Source organism: Rhinopithecus bieti, unplaced genomic scaffold (assembly GCF_001698545.2).
Source record: "Rhinopithecus bieti isolate Rb0 unplaced genomic scaffold, ASM169854v2 scaffold_47707, whole genome shotgun sequence".
NCBI classification, from domain to species: domain Eukaryota; kingdom Metazoa; phylum Chordata; class Mammalia; order Primates; family Cercopithecidae; genus Rhinopithecus; species Rhinopithecus bieti.
The window spans coordinates 1,259,952-1,278,463 of NW_016819117.1; the positions used below are offsets into that span (position 1 = coordinate 1,259,952).

The 18,512-nt window shown below is 59.0% G+C and overlaps 3 protein-coding genes across 9 annotated transcripts in view; 1 reads left to right on the plus strand and 2 right to left on the minus strand.

Annotated features, from left to right (window-relative positions):
- Nucleotides 1-389, minus strand: part of SPSB3 (splA/ryanodine receptor domain and SOCS box containing 3) — a 6,567-nt gene extending 6,178 nt beyond the window's left edge. For 2 of the 3 annotated variants that reach the window (XM_017858332.1, XM_017858330.1), the window contains exon 1: nucleotides 83-389. The gene's annotated coding sequence lies outside the window, so the exon portion shown is untranslated. The remainder of the gene's footprint in view (nucleotides 1-82) is intronic. The other variant, XM_017858333.1, reaches the window with a different exon arrangement.
- Nucleotides 390-510: 121 nt separating this feature from the next.
- NUBP2 (NUBP iron-sulfur cluster assembly factor 2, cytosolic) lies at nucleotides 511-6,064 on the plus strand. 3 transcript variants are annotated; one of them, XM_017858339.1, is made up of 8 exons: nucleotides 555-621; nucleotides 1,057-1,348; nucleotides 3,421-3,539; nucleotides 3,641-3,839; nucleotides 4,577-4,731; nucleotides 4,851-4,961; nucleotides 5,068-5,137; nucleotides 5,425-6,064. In XM_017858339.1, the coding sequence occupies exons 4-8, from the start codon at nucleotides 3,686-3,688 to the stop codon at nucleotides 5,568-5,570; spliced, it is 636 nt and encodes a 211-aa protein (XP_017713828.1). In that variant the 5' UTR covers nucleotides 555-621; nucleotides 1,057-1,348; nucleotides 3,421-3,539; nucleotides 3,641-3,685; the 3' UTR covers nucleotides 5,571-6,064. The 3 variants fall into 3 exon arrangements, with proteins under 3 accessions (XP_017713827.1, XP_017713826.1, XP_017713828.1); XM_017858338.1 differs by lacking the exon at nucleotides 1,057-1,348 and having other exon boundaries at nucleotides 511-621; nucleotides 3,622-3,839; XM_017858337.1 differs by lacking the exon at nucleotides 1,057-1,348 and having other exon boundaries at nucleotides 511-621.
- Nucleotides 6,065-7,237: 1,173 nt separating this feature from the next.
- On the minus strand, nucleotides 7,238-11,467 carry IGFALS (insulin like growth factor binding protein acid labile subunit). 3 transcript variants are annotated; one of them, XM_017858353.1, is made up of 2 exons: nucleotides 11,224-11,467; nucleotides 7,238-9,280 (listed from the first exon to the last, which is right to left on the minus strand). In XM_017858353.1, the coding sequence occupies exons 1-2, from the start codon at nucleotides 11,318-11,320 to the stop codon at nucleotides 7,479-7,481; spliced, it is 1,899 nt and encodes a 632-aa protein (XP_017713842.1). In that variant the 5' UTR covers nucleotides 11,321-11,467; the 3' UTR covers nucleotides 7,238-7,478. The 3 variants fall into 3 exon arrangements, with proteins under 3 accessions (XP_017713842.1, XP_017713841.1, XP_017713843.1); XM_017858352.1 differs by lacking the exon at nucleotides 11,224-11,467 and adding an exon at nucleotides 10,449-10,595 and having other exon boundaries at nucleotides 7,238-10,242; XM_017858354.1 differs by lacking the exon at nucleotides 11,224-11,467 and adding an exon at nucleotides 10,449-10,589 and having other exon boundaries at nucleotides 7,240-9,280.
- Nucleotides 11,468-18,512: the final 7,045 nt, after the last annotated feature.

An 18,512-nucleotide genomic window follows, 5' to 3' on the forward strand; every position in this document is an offset into this window, starting at 1 on the left:
GCCCCCCCCCCCCCCCCCCGCGCCGGAGGGGCCGGCCCCCCCGCCCCGAGCCCGGGACCGCGGCCCGCGACCCGCAGCTCACCTGCAGCCCCGCAGCGCGCTCCGCTGGCCGGGCCCTGACCCACTTTCCGCCCGGGCGCGAGACGTAAACAATCCCCGCCCCCTGCACCCATTGGCTCCGGGGGCGAGGGGCGGGCACACCTGTCTCGGAGCATCCAGGGGGGAGGCGGGAGTCGGGAGACAAAGCTATTGCCGAGAGGTTTCGAGAACTGTCAATCCTAATCCAACGTTCCTATTGGCCAGTTCGCAAGCGATTGGAGACAAAGCCCGCGAGCCCATTGGGCCCGGGGTGAGGCGGTCGCGCAGGCCGCGTTGACACGAAAGTAGGTCCGTGCCCGCGTCGTCATCTGCGCCGGAATCTGCGGGACCGGTTAGGGAGCTCCTCCGGCGATCTGATTGGCTGAGAGAGCAGGACTAGACCTATCAAGAGGAGCCAGGGGTGGGCACGCACTGCCCATTGGCTGGAAGGCCCTTCGCTCCATATGGGAGGCTGACGGCCCGCGGGCGGAAGCGCAGGGCGGCCGCGAGCTCCTGGCGGCGGCGGGATGGAGGCGGCAGCCGGTGAGTGGCGGGCCAGGGAGCGGAGCCGGGACAGGGCCTCGCCTGGAGCCCCGCCGCACCCCATCCCAGGGCGGCCTGGCTGCGTCGCGCGCCTCCGGTGCGACCATCACCGGCCAGCATGGCTGGGTCAGGCCAGAAGCCGCGGCGCGGGCGTTTTCTAAACACGGTCGTTTTCCGCGTGCCCTGGATTCGATGCGGAAGGTCCTTGACCTCGGAGGGCCTGAGTCGTGGAGCTGGGGGAGATTTTAAAGGAAACTTTGTTGAGCACCGCGTTGTAGGCGGGCGCGGTGGCGCCTGTGGGCCCCGCTACCCTGGAGGTCGCGGCCGCGGTCGCAGCTGCACCGCAGCCCGGGCAGGAGCGAGACCCTGTCTTTAAATAGGTCACACGCGCGTAGTCATGAAAGTAAGACGGACGCTTGCATCACCTGTTTTTAGTTATTTGTGGAAGTGGCGCTCTAAGTTCAGAAAAGTGAAAGTTGCGCGGGACGGAATTCACACCAGTGCGGAAGATGCGTTCGCCAGGTCAGCGCCGCGGGCCCTCCTGAGTAGTGGGAGCCGCATTTCTCTTCCAAGAGAGCTGGAGTCCGGTACCAAAAAGAAAACATTCCTCCGACAGCACGGTCTTGTAGCACAACTCTGACAGATTAGAAATCCAGGGCTGGAGTCTTATTCCAGTGGAGAAGCCTGGAAAAGCCTGTCCTTATTATCAGGACGGATTTACTACAAAGTAAGGATATTACTGAGATTGGTAGAAGCTTTTTTTTTTTTCTTTTTTGAGACAGGGTCTTACTCTTGCTAAGGCTGGAGTGCAGTGGCGCGATCATAACTCACCGCAGCCTTGACCTCCTGGGCTCAAGCGACCCTCCGACCTCAGCCTCCTGAGTACCTGGGACCACAGGATGCACCACCCCGCCTGGTTCATTTTTTAATGTGTAGACATGGGGTCTTAATGCGTTGTTGAGAGTGGTCTGGAACTCCTGGGCTGAAGTGATCCTTCCACTTTGGCCTCTCAGAGTGCTGGGATTACAGGCGTGAGCCACTGCGCCTAGTCCAAGCTTTTATTTTGTTGCGGGGAGACGGAGACTGGCTCTGTTACCCAGGCTGGAGGGCAGTGGCACAATCTCGATGACGGCTCACTGCAACCTCCACCTCCCAGATTCAAGCAATTCTTCTGCCTCAGCCTCCCAAATAGCTGGGATAGCAGGCACGCGCCACCCTGCCTGGCTAATTTTTTTGTATTTTTAGTAGAGACGGGGTTTCGCCATGTTGGCCAGGATGGTCTCCATCTCCTGACCTCGTGATCCCCCTGCCTCAGCATCCCAAAGTGCTGGGATTACAGACGTGAGCCACCGCACCCGGCCCCAAGCTTGCTTTAAATGGGGAAAATATGCACGTAAAAATTCAGAAGGCCTAGATTGGGCAAGGAGATGGTGCTCAGCCTCCGTCCTGTGCTTCCAGCACAGCCGTGCCACCCGGCAGGCTCACGCTGACTGTACTTTGCTGAGAACAGGCTTAGGAGCTGCCTCAGTTTGCTGAGAAGTGAAACGTTCTTAGGGGAACCTTCAGGGTTGCTGTCCCCGTTCCCTGACACTAGTCCCTGCGTTCACCATGGTGCTCAGCCCAACCCACCAGACAGGCACAGTTCCCACCTCTGCCAACAAGGAAAGCCCCTGGGGGTTAACCCTGCCGCTGGCGCCAGCACCGATGGCAGTGTGGCAGTCAGGACCCAGACCTGACAGAAGTGCCCACTCCCTCTCTGCACAGGTCACTTCCAGCACCTCTTGGTGTTGCAGGGATTTAAGTCAGAATCCCTTTTATTGCCTCAGGGGTGACCGCGAGGCTGTGGTCTCGGGGCTTTGTGTTTGCAGGAGTGTGGGGCTGGGGCTGGCTTTTCTGTGTCCCCGGAGGAGACCTCAGGCAGCCTCTGTAGGTCCGAGGACCTGCCTGCGTGCCAGGTTCTCCCAGGAGGCTTTGGACTTGGGGCCTTTGAACCTAACCTTGAGAGGCGGATCAGGACGGGGTGGTTTTTCCGCGTCGTGTCTTGAGCCCCTCACATGCATTTTCCAAGGACCTGTCAGCAATGGAGCAGCTTGCTGGAGACAAGGGGCGTGACCTCAGCGGTGGCGCTGGGGTGAGAAGGCAGGGGTTTTGCCGAGGTGTCTGCCATCGCGTGGCAGGGACAGGATGGGACCCTGGAAGGAAGAGGAGCTGGGGCTGTGCGGGGAGCAGCCAGCTGCCCTCACCTACTGCACATTGCAAGAGCCGAGAGCCAGGGACGCCGGTGTGCAACGCGTGGTTGTTGCCACCCTGGGCCCTCAGCTGCCAGCATCCCTCCTGAGAACTGGAGGCCCAGGGCAGCCTCTGCTGCCTCTGCCGAGCCCGGGGTGCATGGCTTGAGGAAAGGGTGGAGTCTATTTGGTTTCCGTTAGAATTAGCAGGGGGCTGGCAGTCTCATGATCATGACACTCACGTGTGCGAGCTTGCACACGTCTGCGCATGAAGGAGCGCACGCACCCTTGCATGCACCGAGAGGAGAGTTGGGCAGTTTCCGCTTTGAGCAGCACAGCCTCAGGCGGGTGCAAGGAGTGCCATAGTCTTAGAGGGACCCCTCTGGGTCTGGGGCTGCAGGGGACCTGCCTGGAGGTCTTTACATCAGGGCGAAGCCAGGCAGGGGCTGCCTCTGGGTCTGGCGATTCACCACTGCCCCGCTCAGAATGTGGGTGCAGGAGGTGGTGGGTGACCCCGTGTGTGGGCACAGTGGGTACCAGGAGCCCTGACCTCTGTCATGTTTCTCACCAGAGCCTGGAAACCTGGCGGGCATCAGGCACATCATCCTGGTCCTCTCAGGAAAGGGGGGCGTTGGGAAAAGCACCATCTCCACAGAGCTGGCCCTGGCCCTGCGCCATGCAGGCAAGAAGGTGAGCGCCCTGCCCCTCACTGGGCGGAGCCCCGGGCAGCCACCTGCATCCCGGCAGAGGCCTGGCAGTGCCCCTGGCCTAGGCTGTGCCCCTCCTTGTAGGTGGGGATCCTGGACGTGGACCTGTGTGGCCCCAGCATCCCCCGCATGTTTGGGGCACAGGGGAAGGCCGTGCACCAGTGTGACCGCGGCTGGGCGCCCGTCTTCCTGGACCGGGAGCAGAGCATCTCGCTCATGTCCGTGGGCTTCCTGCTGGAGAAGCCGGATGAGGCCGTGGTGTGGAGGGGCCCGAAGAAGAACGGTAACGGCTGGGCGGCCTGTCCGCTGTCCTGACGAAGGTGTTAGCGTCAGCGCCGTCCTCTCCCGTGGAAATGCCCCCTCCAGCAGTCAGGCCTGTGCCTGGGACCTGCACAGGACACCCGCGACCAGGCCCAGGGCTCTGGCTGGGGGTGTCTCGAGTTGGGTCTGTGCTGCCACACAGCCGACCCCCATTCCCGGTCAGAGGGAGCGGGGTCTGCTGAGACCCTGGCCACAGCATGCAGGGACCTTGGGCCCCCGTGGGGCAGGTCGTCAGGCAGAGCTGAGGGGGTTCTGGTGCCTCTGGAGCAGGTGGCATTAGACGCCCCCAAAGGCAGGGAGAGGCTGGTGGGAGTGAGGCGCAGGCTCTGGGTACACCAGGTGGGCATCCACCACGAAGAATCTGGGTGCTCCCATGTGTGGCTACAGACCCCTGGAGGGTCCTGGCTCCGTGTTCTGATTTGGGGCCTTGGGGAGTCGGGGGGGCTCTGCGGGCAGGGGCTGGATGCTGGAGAAAGGGACGCTGTAGACAGCCCTGGCCCCATCTTTGCACTCCTGGTCAGGGTCTGGCCGGCTCCTGCATCGCTCCAGGGCCTCCCGAGAGCCTGTGATGGAGGCTGGTGGCAAGTGACACGTGATGGACTGCAGCTCCTCGGCCTGACCTGGCTGGTCCTTAGTGGCACAGGGCCACGTGTGCAGACCTGCCCTGCCCTGACGTCCCCATCTGTCCCGTCTTTGCAGCGCTGATAAAGCAGTTTGTGTCCGATGTGGCCTGGGGGGAGCTGGACTACCTGGTGGTGGACACGCCCCCGGGGACCTCCGACGAGCACATGGCTGCCATAGAAGCCCTGCGCGCCTACCAACCCCTGGGGGCCCTCGTGGTCACCACACCCCAGGTACCGCTGCGGCACCTCCCCAAGTCCCTGGGGGCTGCTTCCCAGTGGGCTGGGCGGGTCTCCCTGCCTGTGCGCCTGGCCGAGCCAAGCAGACCACAGCCTTGGCTCCTGCCCCTCAGGCGGTGTCCGTGGGGGACGTGAGGCGCGAGCTGACCTTCTGCAGGAAGACGGGCTTGCGGGTGATGGGGGTCGTGGAGAATATGAGTGGCTTCACCTGCCCACACTGCAAAGTGAGTCCCGGGGTGGCAGGGGACCGAGGCAGCGCCTGACCCGTGGGGGTGGCAGGTAGGCCGAGGCGGGGCCTTGGGTGGCGCTGGGCTCACCGCCATCTCCTAGGAGTGCACCAGCGTCTTCTCCAGGGGCGGCGGGGAGGAGCTGGCCCGGCTCGCCGGGGTGCCCTTCTTAGGTGAGCGTTTCACGCTGGTGCTGGGGTCCCGGCCTCCCATTCTGTCTCTGTCCTGGGTGGGTTTGACTTCCGTGCCCCCAGTGCCCGAGGGAGAGGAGGGGCTGGGAGCTGTTTCTTCCTCTCTCCTCGGGCCACACGCCGCACCACTGCGACCTCATCCACCCGCGCCCTTCTCAAGGCCCTCTACAGGCGCAGGTGGTTCCGGTGCCTCCGCTTTTGGCCAGCTGAGCCCATGCTGGGAGCGGGAGGTGCAGACACAGCGCCACCACCTCCACTGTGCCCTGCAGGCTCTGTGCCCTTGGACCCCGAGCTCATGAGGAGCCTGGAGGAGGGCCACGACTTCATCCGGGAGTTCCCTGGGAGCCCCACCTTCACCGCACTCATCTCCATAGCGCAGAAGATTCTGGACGCGACGCCCGCATGCCTCCCCTGACTAAGGCCGCCTCGAAGCTGCCTTCCAGAGCCACCGAGGGCTCTGCTCCAGCCTCTCAGAGAAATGGAGAGGGCTCAGTTCCTGGGACCTGCAGGGGCAGGCCCAGGCGGCATCAACGGGAGAGCGGCTCCCTGACCAACCCTGCCGCAGGGATGTAGCAGGCACCAGCAGCTCTGCCTGGTTGGCCTGTGGCTGAGAGGACAGCTCGGGCCCTGGTGCTGTGGCCTGGGTGCCCTGCAGCTGTGAGACAGGGGCGGCCTGGACTCTCCTCCCATCCACGTTTCCCACCTGTGCCCCTGGCAGCCGCGTGTCCACACGGTCAGCAGAGCGCAGGACTTCTGCAGTCCTCAGGTGACCCCGGGCCACCAGCACCCTGGGGTCACTGTCATCTGCGTGAGGCTGGGGGAGGGCTCCCTAAGGGGACGAACTGACCTCAGGCCTGTCTTGAAACTGTAGAGGAACCTACCATTAAACGTGTCTGCTGCTGTGATGACGAGTTTGATGTTTCTAGAGTCTTCGGTCCTTCGGGGTCAGATAGCACCTGCTTCTGTAAGTTCCTGGGCTGGGCTGGACCGGCAGGTTCGTTAGCTTCGTTGTCAACAAGCGCCTGGGTACAGGTGCTGATGCGTTTGCATCAAATTTGGTGGGAATTTGGGGAGATTTTGTGATGAACCTGAGAGCGGGGCCCTTTGCTGTGGAAAAATGGCCTCCCTGGGACACTGCGGGACCCCTGCTGGGACTGAGACCAGAAGTCGGATTGAGAAGGGAGCTCCGATCCCGGGGGCTTCCTGCACCTCTTCTCAGTGAGACCTGAAAGGAGAGCCGTTCCAGAAAGCAGGACGCGTTGTTTTTCCCAAAGGAAGAGCTCAGCCTTCAGCAGAGGAGGACCTTGGAGGTGGGGGTTGGGAACCAACCTGGGCAGTCCCTGGGCGGGTGGGAGGATGCCAGGTGCACCTGGGCCAACAATGCCAGTGCCCTGAGGGGGCAGAGACCAATGCCGGGGGCATCTGCAGGGGGTGCAGCTTCCCACGCTAGACTGACGGCCTGCCTGGGGCTCACTCCTCACCCCACCTCAGCCTCACCCTGGCTGCCTGGACCACACCCCTCGGGACACTGCCTGGTCCTCAGGGCGATGCCTCGAAGAGAAGGGTGATATGCAGAGCTCCCGGGGATTTTAGTTGGTGCCATCATTCCTGGGGGACGTCCTGCAGGGAGCCCGAGGGGCAGCCGCAGGGACCAGGAAGACACAGGTGTGGGGCAGTTGGCCAGGGCGGTGGCAGGGCAGGATCCAGACGGGGACCCTGGGCGTGGCTGAGCCGGGTAGGACAGAGGTGAGGAGACCAAGGCGCACCCCAGGCAACGCCGTCGTCCCCCCCACCAAGCCAGGTGGTTTTTTTTGAGACAGGGTCTTGCTTTGCCTCCCAGGCTGGAATGCGGTGGCACAATCTCGGCTCACGGCAGCCTCTACCTCCCGGGCTCCAGTGATCCTCCTGCCTCAACCTCCCTAAGATCACAGGCATGGGCCACCATGCTGGGCTAATTTTTTTTTTTTTTTTTTTTAGAGATTGGGTCTCTCTTGTGTTGCCCAGGCCGGTCTCTTGAATTCCTGGGCTCAAGTGATCCGCCCACCTCGGCCTCCCAAAGCTCTGAGACCACAGCTGTGCGCCGTGCACCCAGCCCCCTTCCCTGGTTTCACGCTCGCAGTCACGCACCGTGCCTGTTAGATTCAATTGCCTTTGCCTTTAATTGACGACAGCTGGGGGCCGCCATGCCTTCCACCCCAGTCAGGCTCTTGTGTCTCCGCAAGTGAACAGCGCGGGGCTGCGTGCCTGCCAGGCCCCTGAGGACACTGAGGACCTGTCCCCAGCACAGGGTGAGCCAGGCGGGGGCCCGAGTCCGGGGCCCTGGTCAGCAGGGAGCGAAGTGGGCCTCGCTGAGGTCCCGCAGGTCGAGCCCCGTGACCTCGGGCGGGCTGGCACAGGTGATGTTGTTGTAGGTGTACACGGGGGGTTGGCAGTCGTCCCCCTCACAGATGGCCTGGACGAAGCGGGGCACGGCACTGGGGTTCTGCAGGGCAAAGTCCCGCAGCGCCTTGAGGGGGCAGCTGCAGTCCCAGGGGTTGCCCTCCAGCCACAGGCGCTCCAGGCCAGGGGGCTGCGGCGTGAAGGTCCGCAGTGAGTTGTTCCTGAGGTTGAGGTAACGCAGCCGCCCCAGCGGTGCCAAGAGGCTGCCGGGCAACGCCTCCAGGCGGTTGTGCGAGACGTCCAGCCAGAAGGCCCGCTGCAGGGGGCCCAGGGCATCCGCCGGCAGCTCCGCCAGGCGGTTGTGGGAGAGCAGCAGGTACTCCAGCTTGCCCAGGCCCTGGAAGAGCTGGTGGGGCAGGTGCGTGAGCTGGTTGGAGGTCAGGTCGAGCTCCAGCAGCTCCACCAACCCCCACAGGCTCTGCTCCTCAATGCCCACGAGGCTGTTGTCCTTGAGGAAGAGCCGGCGGAGCCCCGAGAGGCCGGCAAAGGTGTGCGGGCGGATGCGGCCCAGGCAGCTGCCCTCCAGGTGCAGGCTGTGCAGCTTGCCCAGTCCCTGGAACACCTGCTCCGGAAGGTTCCGGAGACAGTTCCCAGAGAGGTTCATGACTGCCACGTTGGTGAGGCCGAGGAAGGCGCCCACCTTGACCTCCTGGAGCTGGTTGTGGTCCAGCGTGAGCACCTCAAGTTGCCCCAGGCCCTCAAAGCTGCGCTCGGCCAGCTGCCGGATGCGGTTGTGGCCCAACTGCAGCTCCTCCAGAAAGTGTAGGTCCTCGAAGGTGCGGGGCCGCAGGCTGGCAATGGCGTTGTGGGACAGCCGCAGCACACGCAGGCCCAGCAAGCCAGGGAACGTGTCCTCCAGGAGGCCAGCCACGCGGTTGTGGGACAGGTCCAGCCATCGCAGCGCTTTCAGGCCCAGGAAGGCGCCCGGGGCCACCGCAGCGATGAGGTTGCGGTCCAGGTAGAGCTTCTGGAGCCGGGGCAGCTGCGCGAACACGTTGGCCTTGATGGCCCGCAGCGCGTTCCTGCTCAGGTCCAGCTCTCGGAGCTCAGCCAGGCCGCTGAACAGTGCGGGCTGCAGGTAGGCCAGCCTGTTGCCCGCCAGCACCAGCTCGCGCAGGCCGCCCAGACCACGGAACGCCGCGTCGGGGAGCACGGCCAGGCTATTCCAGCCAAGGTTGAGGTCCCAGAGGTTACCGAGGCCCTCAAAGAGCCCGTCCTCCAGCCTGCTCAGGCGGTTGTTGCCGAGGCCCAGTGAGGCCAGCGCAGGTGTGTGCGCAAAGGTGCCGACCGCCAGGCTGCGCAGCTGGTTCCGCTCCAAGTGCAGGTGGCACAGGTTCTCCAGGCCCAGCAGTGCCTGCGGCTCCAGGCTGCCCAGCTGGCCACCCTGCAAGTTGAGGAAGGCCAGGCTGGAGAGGTTCCGGAAAGCCGCCGGGGGAATGGACGAGAGGTTGTTGCTGTCCAACCACAGGGCTTGGGTGCCGCCTGGGATCCCGTCAGGCAGGCGCGTGAGGTTCCTGGAGCTGCAGAAGACGCTGAGCTCATCCGCCGCCTCATCGTAGCTGCAGGCACAGGTGGCCGGGCACGCTGGGCCCTCGGCTTCCCCCAGCGTTCCGGGCTCTGCTCCCTCCAGGCTGCGGGGGCCCAGTGCCACCCAGGACAGCAGCAGCAGCACCAGGGCCAGGCCTCCTGCAGGGGGAGAGGCTTGGGGAGGCGGCCCGAGGAGGGCTCTGCCCGAGTGAGCCTGATACCAGCACAGCCGGAAGCAGTGCTCAGGTGTGAACTGAGGCTCGAGGTCATCCGCTGAGATGCGAAGAAGCCGGTGAGCCCCACAGCTCCTCTGGCCCAAAAGCTGACGCTGCGCTCCCCACCCCATGGGACAGAGGAGTGGCCGCCCCGCCCCGCTGCACAGACGCTGAGGGCTTGGCTCTCTAGCTCTGCGCAGGCCACGTGGGCTCGGCCAGGCTGGGTCTCGGGCTGTCTGGCATGTGGCAGCCGCACCCCCAAGGCAGGCACTTGAGCCAGGCCAGGCTGCCACGTTGGCCTAGAGGAAGGGGAGGGAACTGAGCCATTGGCCAAGGTCCGGCCATTTTCCGAACATTCTGGAGCAGGTCTGGGTGGGCACTCGCTCACTGCCCTCAGAGACTGGACAGGGAGCTGGGCACCTCCTGCCCCAGTTAGGTCCCCTCAGCGGGGTCTCACCTGCCTGCGTCCAGGTCTTGGGTGCTCTGGGGGGGACCGGGGCACCGCTGTTGGGGGACAGGTAGGAACCCCGGACCGTCGCTCACCGAGGCTCACATTGCCTTTCAGGACAAGGGGCCACAGGCCTCACAGACCCGGCCAGCAGCCTCCCAAGCAGTGATGACCCAAAACCTCCCCTGTACCGCCCCCCCATCCTCAGAGGGTATGGAATGGCTGGGATGCTGGCAGGGACAGCGAGGTGGGGTCCCCCTGACTGCCCTTCTGCCATGATGGGTTGGGGGTGGCCGAAGCCACAAGGGGTCACCCCACAGAAACAGTGGGGTGTGAGCCAACATCTCCTGCCTGGGTTGGGCCACGACGCAGGCCGAGGGGCACCTCCCGTTGCCGTTCTGGGGGCTGAAGGCTCCAGCCTGTGCCTGGTCCTCCTCCCCTGTGCTGCCGCCAGTGCCCTTAGGGTGAAGGACAGGACACAGACCCTCTGGTGCCAGGCACAGCTGCATCTCCCTGCCAACCCCAGCAGATGCATTTCCGACTGTGGGTTCCCCAGTCCCTGGGGGGGGACTTTCTGGGGGTCACCCCTGGCCTCTCCCCAGTGGGTTCAGGGTCACGGACTGGCCACCCCCAGAGCAGGTGGTGGGGCGCTGGGGGGCCTCACCTTTCCTCAGGGCCATCCCGCGTGCAGGGCAGGCTGCAGGCAGGCAGCAAGGGAGGGTACGTCTGCTGTGCCGGCCACCCCTGCCCTCTGGATTTCCCCACTGCGGGACAGCCCGCGCCTGTCACCTGGCTGACCCAACCCAGCTGGCCCTGGCTCTGTTAACCCCCTCGTGCCGGGCAGCCGGTGTCGGCCCGGAGCCCTGGGGTGCAGACAGCGCAGGGGTGAGGGAGCTTCCGTCAGGGTCCGAGGTGGGCCGTGATGTGGCCCTGGGGGTTGATGGCCAGTGCCCGGGCCCCATGCAGGTCTGACGGGGGAGGGCTGGGCAGTGAGGTCGGGGTGGGGACCACTTGCAGCAACCTGGGAGAGGCTGGGGCTCGAGGCAGGTTTGGGGAGCCCAGGACTTTACCAGCTTCTGTTGCGGGCAGGGTGCCCCTTGGGCAGCTCCTGGGGTCTTGACCCCACCCCTGGCCTGAGCAGCCAGCCATGTGGGCCTCAGGGGCTGCCTCCTCTTCCCCGCGCCCCACCCAGCCGTCCACCCGCCCTCCCGGGGGTTCCCTAAAGCCTGGGTGGGAGCTGCCATTTGTTCTTCAGGCCCATGGTGCTGTCCAGGGCCCAAGCTCGCCCCACCTCTCCCACTGGCCCGCCCCCAGCCTCTTCTAGGAACGCCTGGCAGGGCTGCAGGCGCCTGTTTGCTTTTGCCCTGCACCATCCTTGGGGAAAGTGTGGGGGTGGCCTGGCCATGGGAGCCAGGTCTTGTGCCCCAGACAAGCCTCACCTGCCCCTTGCTGTCCCCCAAGGCTCTGGTGAGGGCCGGGCCGCCCCACAGTCACCGCTTGTGTGCAGAGAGGCCACAGGAATGTGTGCCCAGCCATGTCCGAGGCCACCCCTGGGCTCCGTCTCCACCTGCCTCCAGCGGCCCCTCGTTCCCCTCCACCTGCTCAGACCACTTCCCAGTCAGTCGCTGTCTCCACCAGGGCCTGAGCCACGGCAGCCCCTCCTCTCCATGTCCCTGCAGGCCCCTCCCCTGGCTGTCAGCGGGGCCTGCCCACCAGTCCCTCAGCAGTGGGAAAGCCGTTCAGGGAAGCGGCCGGGAGGGGCGCAGGTGGGGGCAGAGCCAGGGCTGGGGGAGACCGCAGCTCTCCAGGGCCCTACCCCATCTGCAGCTCCGGCCTCACCTGGCGGGCCCCGTGCAGAGCTGTGGGAAGCCGCCGACCCACTGTCATCATCTTCCCTTTATCAAGAATTGATCATTTTCCAGGTGGCGTCTCGGCTTCTTTTCTGAGAAATTATAGATCCACGGGGAGAAAGTCCACACCCAGAAAAACCCACGATCCGTTTACTCAGCAGAAAACGCGGACTCAGCAGGGGCCTGGGGCCAGTGGACCTGGGCGGCCTCCTCTCAGGAGAAGTCCCCGTGTGGGGGCCCCTGGCCTGTGTCAGGCCACACACCACACCTAGGAGCCCTGCACACTCCAGGCTGGAAGGGAGAATATGTCCCTGTTCTCTTCCTTTGGGAGAGGCCGAGCGTCGTGGGCAGGCAGAACCTCACCAGGCTTCCGGCAGCTGGGTAAGGGGGCTCCAGGCCTCTTTGACTCCTGTGGTAACACCGAGGCCTACACACACACATTCAGCCCACTGAGTTCCAGAGGCCCCCATCACTGCCACCAGCCCCGATGGCCCCACTCCCCCTGTGGCCTGTCCTGGCTCAAGGCTGGTGGCCTCCCAGGCTCCTGTCTTCAGGCTGCACAGAGCCTGGCTTTCTGTAGGACAGGACCGGAGGGAGGTGAGGCCGTGTCTAGGTCAAATCCTGGAATGCAGCTGTCCCTGTCCCTTACTGTTTCCAGCAATGCCAGCAAGCCCTATGGCTCTGCATCCTGTGGGCACACACCTGTCCACACTCAGGCCGTTGGCAAGCGGATGGTGGCCGCCACCAGGGAGACCGAGCATCTTGTCTAGCACACGGCCGCAGGGTCATCCGGCCTCAGCCACTGCTGGTTGCAGTATCTTGCCAATTTTCTAGTTAGCTGGCTGATTTCTGACTTGCAAGACACAAGGAAGACCAAAAGCTTTCTGCACGCACACCTGTCAGGTGTGTGGCCGGTGGTCTCTGTCACACTGTGTGGCCTTTCCATCCTCTCATTAGGATTCTGGTGAGTTTGTTTGTTTTTGAGATGGAGTTTCGTTCTTGTTACCCAGGCTGGAGTGCAATGGCGCAATCTCGGCTCACTGCAACCTCCGCCTCCCAGGTTCAGGCAATTCTTCTGCCTCAGCCTCCTGAGTACTGAGATTGCGGGCATGAGCCACCACGCCTGGCTAATTTTTATTTTATTTTATTTTATTTATTTTTTGAGACGGAGTCTCACTCTGTCGCCAGGGCTGGAGACCAGTGGCATGATCTCAGCTCACTGCAACCTCTGCTTCCCAGGTTCAAGCGAGTCTTCTGCCTCAGCCTCCCAAGTAGCTGGGATTACAGGTGCCCACCACTAAGCCCAGCTAATTTGTTGTATTTTTAGTAGACACAGGGTTTCACCATAATGGCCAAGGTGGTCTCGAAGTCCTGACCTCGTGATTCACCCATCTCAGCCTCCCAAAGTGCTGGGATTACAGGCGTGAACCACCGTGCCCAGCCCCTAATTTTGTATTTTTAGTAGAGATGGGGTTTCTCTATGTTGGTCAGGCTGGTCTCAAACTCCCGACCTCAGATGATTTGCCCGCCTCGGCCTCCCAAAGTGCTGGGATTACAGGCGTGAGCCACTGGGCTGGTGAGAGTTCTTAATTTTAATTAAGACTATGTACTGGCCAGGTACGGTGGCTCACGCCTGTAATCCCAGCACTTTGAGAGGTCGAGGCAGGTGGATCACAAGGTCAGGAGTTCAAAACCAGCCTGACCAACATGGTGAAACCCTGTCTCTACTAAAAATACAAAAATGAGCCAGGCATGGTAGCACACGCCTGTAATCCCAGCTACTCAGGAGGCTGAGGCAGGAGAATCACTTAAACCCGGGAGGTGGAGGTTGCAGTGAGCCGAGATCGTACCATTGTACTCCAGCCTGGGCAACAGAGTGAGACTCCACCTCAAAAAAAAAAAAAAAAAAAAAAGACGATGTCCCTTAAATGTTGAGCTTGATTCCTCAAATACCAACAACAAAGATGGTGACACGGTTTGACTGTGTCCCCACCCACATCTCACCTTGAATTACGATAATTCCCACGTGTCAAGGGCAGGGCCAGGTGGAAATAACTGAATCATGGGGGAAGTTTTCCCCATACTGTTGTGGGTAGTGAGTAACTCTCATGAGACCTGATGGTTTTATAAATGGGAGTTCCCCTGCAGACGCGCTCTTGCCTGCCACCATGTAAGACCCTGTGCCTTCCGACATGATTGTGAGGCCTCCCCAGCCATGTGGAACTGTGAGTCCATTAAACCTCTTTCCTTTATAAATTACCCAGTCTCAGGTATGTCTATCAGCAGCGTGAGAACAGACTAATACAGTAAATTATTACTGTAATAATTATTATTACAGTGGGACACTGCTGTCAAGATACCCAAAAATGTGGAAGTGACTTTGGAACTGGATAACGGGCAGAGGTTGGAACCATTTGGAGGGCTCAGAAGAGGACAGGAAGATGTGGGAAAGTTTGGCACTTCCTGACTTGCTGAATGCCTTTGACCAGAATGCTCATAGTGATATGGCCAACAAAGTGCAGGCTGAGGTGGTCTCCGAGAGGAGGAACTTGTTGGAAACTGGAATAAAGGTGACTCTTGCTGTGCTTTAGCAGAGACTGGTAGCATGTTGCCTCTGCCCTAGAGATTTGTGGAACTTTGAACTTGAGAGAGATGATTTAGGGCATCTGGTGAAAGAAATTCCTTTTTTTTTGTTTTTGAGATGGAGTCTCGCTTTGTCACCCAGGCTGGAGTGCAGTGGGGTGATCTCGGCTCACTGCAACCGCTGCCTCCCATGTTCAAGCAATTCTCCTGTCTCAGCCCCCTGAGCAGCTAGAACTACAGAAGGGCGCCATCATACCCAGCTCATTTTTGTATTTTTAGTAGAGACGGGGTTTCACCATGTTGGCCGGGAGGGTCTTGATCTCCTGCCTTTGTGATCTGCCCACCTAGGCCTCCCAAAATGCTGGGATTACAGGCGTGAGCCACTGCACCCAACCAGTGAAAGAAATTTCTAAGCAGCAATGTGTTCGAAAGGTGACCTGGGTGCTGTGTTAAAAGCATTGTTTTATGTATTCACAAAGATATGGTTTGGAATTGGAACTTTAGTTTAAAAGGGAAGCCAACCATAAAAGGCTGAAAAATTTACAGCATAGTGATGCCATAAAAAAGCCCATTTTCTGAGGAGAAATTTAAGCTGGCTGCAGAAATTTGCATAACAAGGAGCCAAATGTTAATCACAAAGACAGTGGGGAAAATGTCTCCAGGGCATGTCAGAGGTCTTCAGGGCAGCCCCTCCCATCACAGGTCCCAAGGCCTAGGAGGAAAAAATGGTTTAGTGGACCGGGCCCAGGGCCTTGCTGCTTTGTACAGTCTTGGGTGCCCTGCCTCCCAGCCATGGCGAAAGGTAGCCAAGGTACAGCTCAGACTATTGCTTCAGAGGGTGCAAGCCCCAAGCCTTGGCAGTTTCCATGTAGTGTTGGGCCTCCAGATGCCCAGAAGTCAAGAATTGAGGTTTGGGAGCTGGGTGCAGTGGCTCACACCTGTAATCCCAGCAGCACTTTGGGAGGCTGAGGCAGGTAGTTCACCTGAGGTCAGGAGTTTGAAACCACCCTGGCCAACATGGCAAAACCCTGTCTCTACTGAAAATACAAAAATTAGTCAAGCGTGGTGATGCACACCTGTAGTCCCAGCTACTTGGGAGGCTGAGGTGGGAGGATCACTTGAACCTGGGAGGCGGAAGTTGCAGTCAGCCAAGATCATGCCACTGCACTCCAGCCTGGGTGACAGAGCAAGATTCTATTAAAAAAAAAAAAAAAAAAAAAAAGGGTTTGGGAATCTCTGCCTAGATTTCAGAGGCTGTATAGGAACACTTGGATTTCCAGGCAGAAGTGTGCTGCAGGGGCAGAGTCTTCACAGAGAACCTCTGCTAGGGCAATACGGAAGGGAAATGTGGGGTTGGATCCCCGCAGAGTCCCTACTGGGACACTGCCTAGTGGAGCTGTGAGAAAAGGGCCACCATCCTCCAGACCCCAGAATGGTAGATCCACTGACAACAGCTTGCACCATGCACCTGGAAAAGCCACAGACACTTGACATGAGCCTGTGAAAGCAGCTGGGAGGGGGGCTGTACCCTGCAAAGTCACAGGGGTGGAGCTGCCCAAGGCCTTGGGAACCCACCTCTTGCATCAGTGTGATCTGGATGTGAGACATGGAGTCAAAGGAGATCATTTTGTAGCTTTAAGATTTGACTGCCTGTTGGATTTCGGACTTGCATGGGGCCTGTAGCCCCTTTGTTTTGGCCAGCTTCTCCCGTTTGGAATGGATGTATTTACCTAATGCCTGCACCTTTTATTTTACAGGCTTATAGGCAGAAGGGACTTGCCTTGTCTCAGATGAGACTTTGGACTTGGACTTTTGGATTAATGCTGGAATGATTTAAGACTTTGGGGGACGGCTGGAAGGACATGATTGCGTTTTGAATTGTGAGGACATGAGGTTTAGGAGGGGCCAGGGGCGGGATGATATGGTTTGGCTGTGTCCCCACCCAAATCTCTTCTTGTAGTTCCCATAATCCCCACACGTGTGAGAGGGACCCAGTGGAGACAGCTGAATCAGGGGCTTGGTTCTCTCCATCCTGTTCTCTTGAGAGTGAGTTCTCATGAGATCTGATGGTTTTATAAGGGGCTTCCCCCTTCACTGGGCACTCATTTCTCTCTCCTGCTGCCATGTGAAGAAGGACTTGTTTGCTGCTTTTCCCACCATGATTGTAAGTTTCCTGAGGCCTCGCCAGCCTTGCAGAACTGCGAGTCAGTTAAACCTCTTTTCTTTATAAATTGCCCACTCTCAGGCAGTCCTTTACAGCAATGTGAGAATGGACTAATACAGATGGGAAAATGGCAACATTCTTAATGTCCTCTTTTATTTTTATGGTTTCAAGTACTATTTTGTGCAGACACTGTCCTGTTTCCCCTTCTAATCAGTCTCCTAAGAGGGAGAGGCCGAGCTCAGGGTTAACTGTTCCCATGTGGGGGTTACCATCAGCCTCTGTGCTGTTTAGTGGAAGGGCTGTCACTGCTCATCATTAATCAAGCCCATCTAAGCCTGGGCCCCTTTCTGGATTCTTGGTCCCCTCTGTCCACTGCCACGCTCTCTGCACAGTGGGGACTTTTTGGTAAGCTGGAGTTTTTCTTTCTTTCTTTTGGAGACATGGTCTTGCTGTTTCCCAGGCTGGAGTGCAGTGGTGCCATCTTGGCTCACTGCAGCCTCAATCTCCCAGGCTCAGGTGATCCTCCCACATCAGCCTCCCAAGTAGCTGGGACTTACAGGCGTGGTGTGTGCCACCAAGCTCAGCTAATTTTTATTTTTTTATTGAGATGGGGTCTCCCTGTCATTCTCAGGAAATTCTCATACCTGGTAGAGTAGGGCCTCATTCTTCAAGAGCATCTTGGCTCTTCCCAGTCCTCTGTGTTTCCATATAAACCTTGGAAGCAGCTGTTGAGTCTCTAAAACAAAACCAAATTCTGAGTGGCGCTGCAGTCTGTGATGTCTTCCTGTACTGAGTCTCCCAACCTGGGGACATGCAGTATTTCCTCCTTTACCGAGGACCTGTGTCTCTCACGTTTTTGTAGATTTTCTACGTTGTACTCTTGCATGGATTTTTTTAGGTTCTTTTCCTATATGATTGTTGCTTTTGATACTATTATGCATTATCATTTTCCCTCCTCAATTTCATCTGCTGTTTGTCAGGGCTGGAATTGTTTTCTAGACAGGTTGGGATAACTAAGTATGAAGTAATGTGTCCCCTTTACCCTATGATTCTGCTTCTAAAACAGTTTTACTGATTTATAATTTACAGAGCATAAAATTCCCTCACTGTAAGTGTGCAGTCGGTGACAGGAAATGCACGCTGTGCGGCCAGCACTGCCGTCCGCCTTTCCCACATGAGCCGTGTGCTCTGCATCCGGTCTTCCGTGGATGCGGTGTTTTGGAGGCTCGTCCATGCCGTGACATGGAGCAATTCTTCATGCTTTACAGCTGAACGATGCTCCACTCTGTGGCCTCATTTGTTCATGGCTCCTTCTTAGTTGCTGGAGGCTTGGGCTGTTCCCATTTGGGGATGCTGTGAAAAATGGTACTCTATTTGTGTGCAAGTCTTTGGACACAGGTTTCACTTTTCTTGGGTACAGTCTTAGGAGCGGAGTTGCTGGTTCATAGTGTTGTATCTCTTTTGTAAAACTTTTCCAGTGTGGGCATACTTTTTTTTTTTTAAAGACAGAATCTTACTCTTATCGCCCAGGCTAGAGTGCAGTGGCACAATCTCGACTCACTGCAACTTCCACCTCCTGGGTTCAAGCAATTCTCCTGCCTCAGCCTCCTGAGTAGCTGAGATTACATGCACCCACCACCTCGCCCAGCTAATTGTTTTATTTTTAGCAGAGACGGAGTTTCACCATGTTGGCCTGGATGCTCTCGAACTCCTGACCTCAGATGATCTGCCCACCTTGGCCTCCCACAGTGCTGGCATTACGGGTGTGAGCCCCGACGCCCAGCCACGTGTACTGTTTTACAATGTATGTGAGTTTCAGTTGTCCCACATCCTCACCAGCATTTGGTATGTTCCTGTAAGCTATTCCCACTCATGTTTTTCTGTTAACTAGTGATGTCAAACCTCTTCATGTGTTTATTGGCCATTCTAATGTCAGTCTTTAGTGACATAATCTAAGTTACCCTTTTGTTTTTATTTTTTTAACATGTACAAAGCTGCTGGATACTCATTTTCAATTGGGTTATGTTTTTGAGTTGTGTAAGGCTTTGTATATTACTTACAACTCTCACTGGTGGATCAACAAGGAAAAAAAAAAAAAAACTAGAAAAAATTTTCCCAGCCTGTGGCTTTT

Excerpts from the sequence above, each read along its gene's own strand:
- NUBP2 (XM_017858337.1), top strand. Across the intron at positions 4,962-5,067 it reads TCACCTGCCCACACTGCAAA|GAGTGCACCAGCGTCTTCTC; the intron begins GTGAGTCCCGGG and ends GCCATCTCCTAG. Across the intron at positions 5,138-5,424 it reads CGCCGGGGTGCCCTTCTTAG|GCTCTGTGCCCTTGGACCCC; the intron begins GTGAGCGTTTCA and ends TGTGCCCTGCAG.
- IGFALS (XM_017858352.1), bottom strand. The coding sequence starts at position 9,467 with ATGGGGTGGGGAGCGCAGCGTCAGCTTTTGGGCCAGAGGAGCTGTGGG.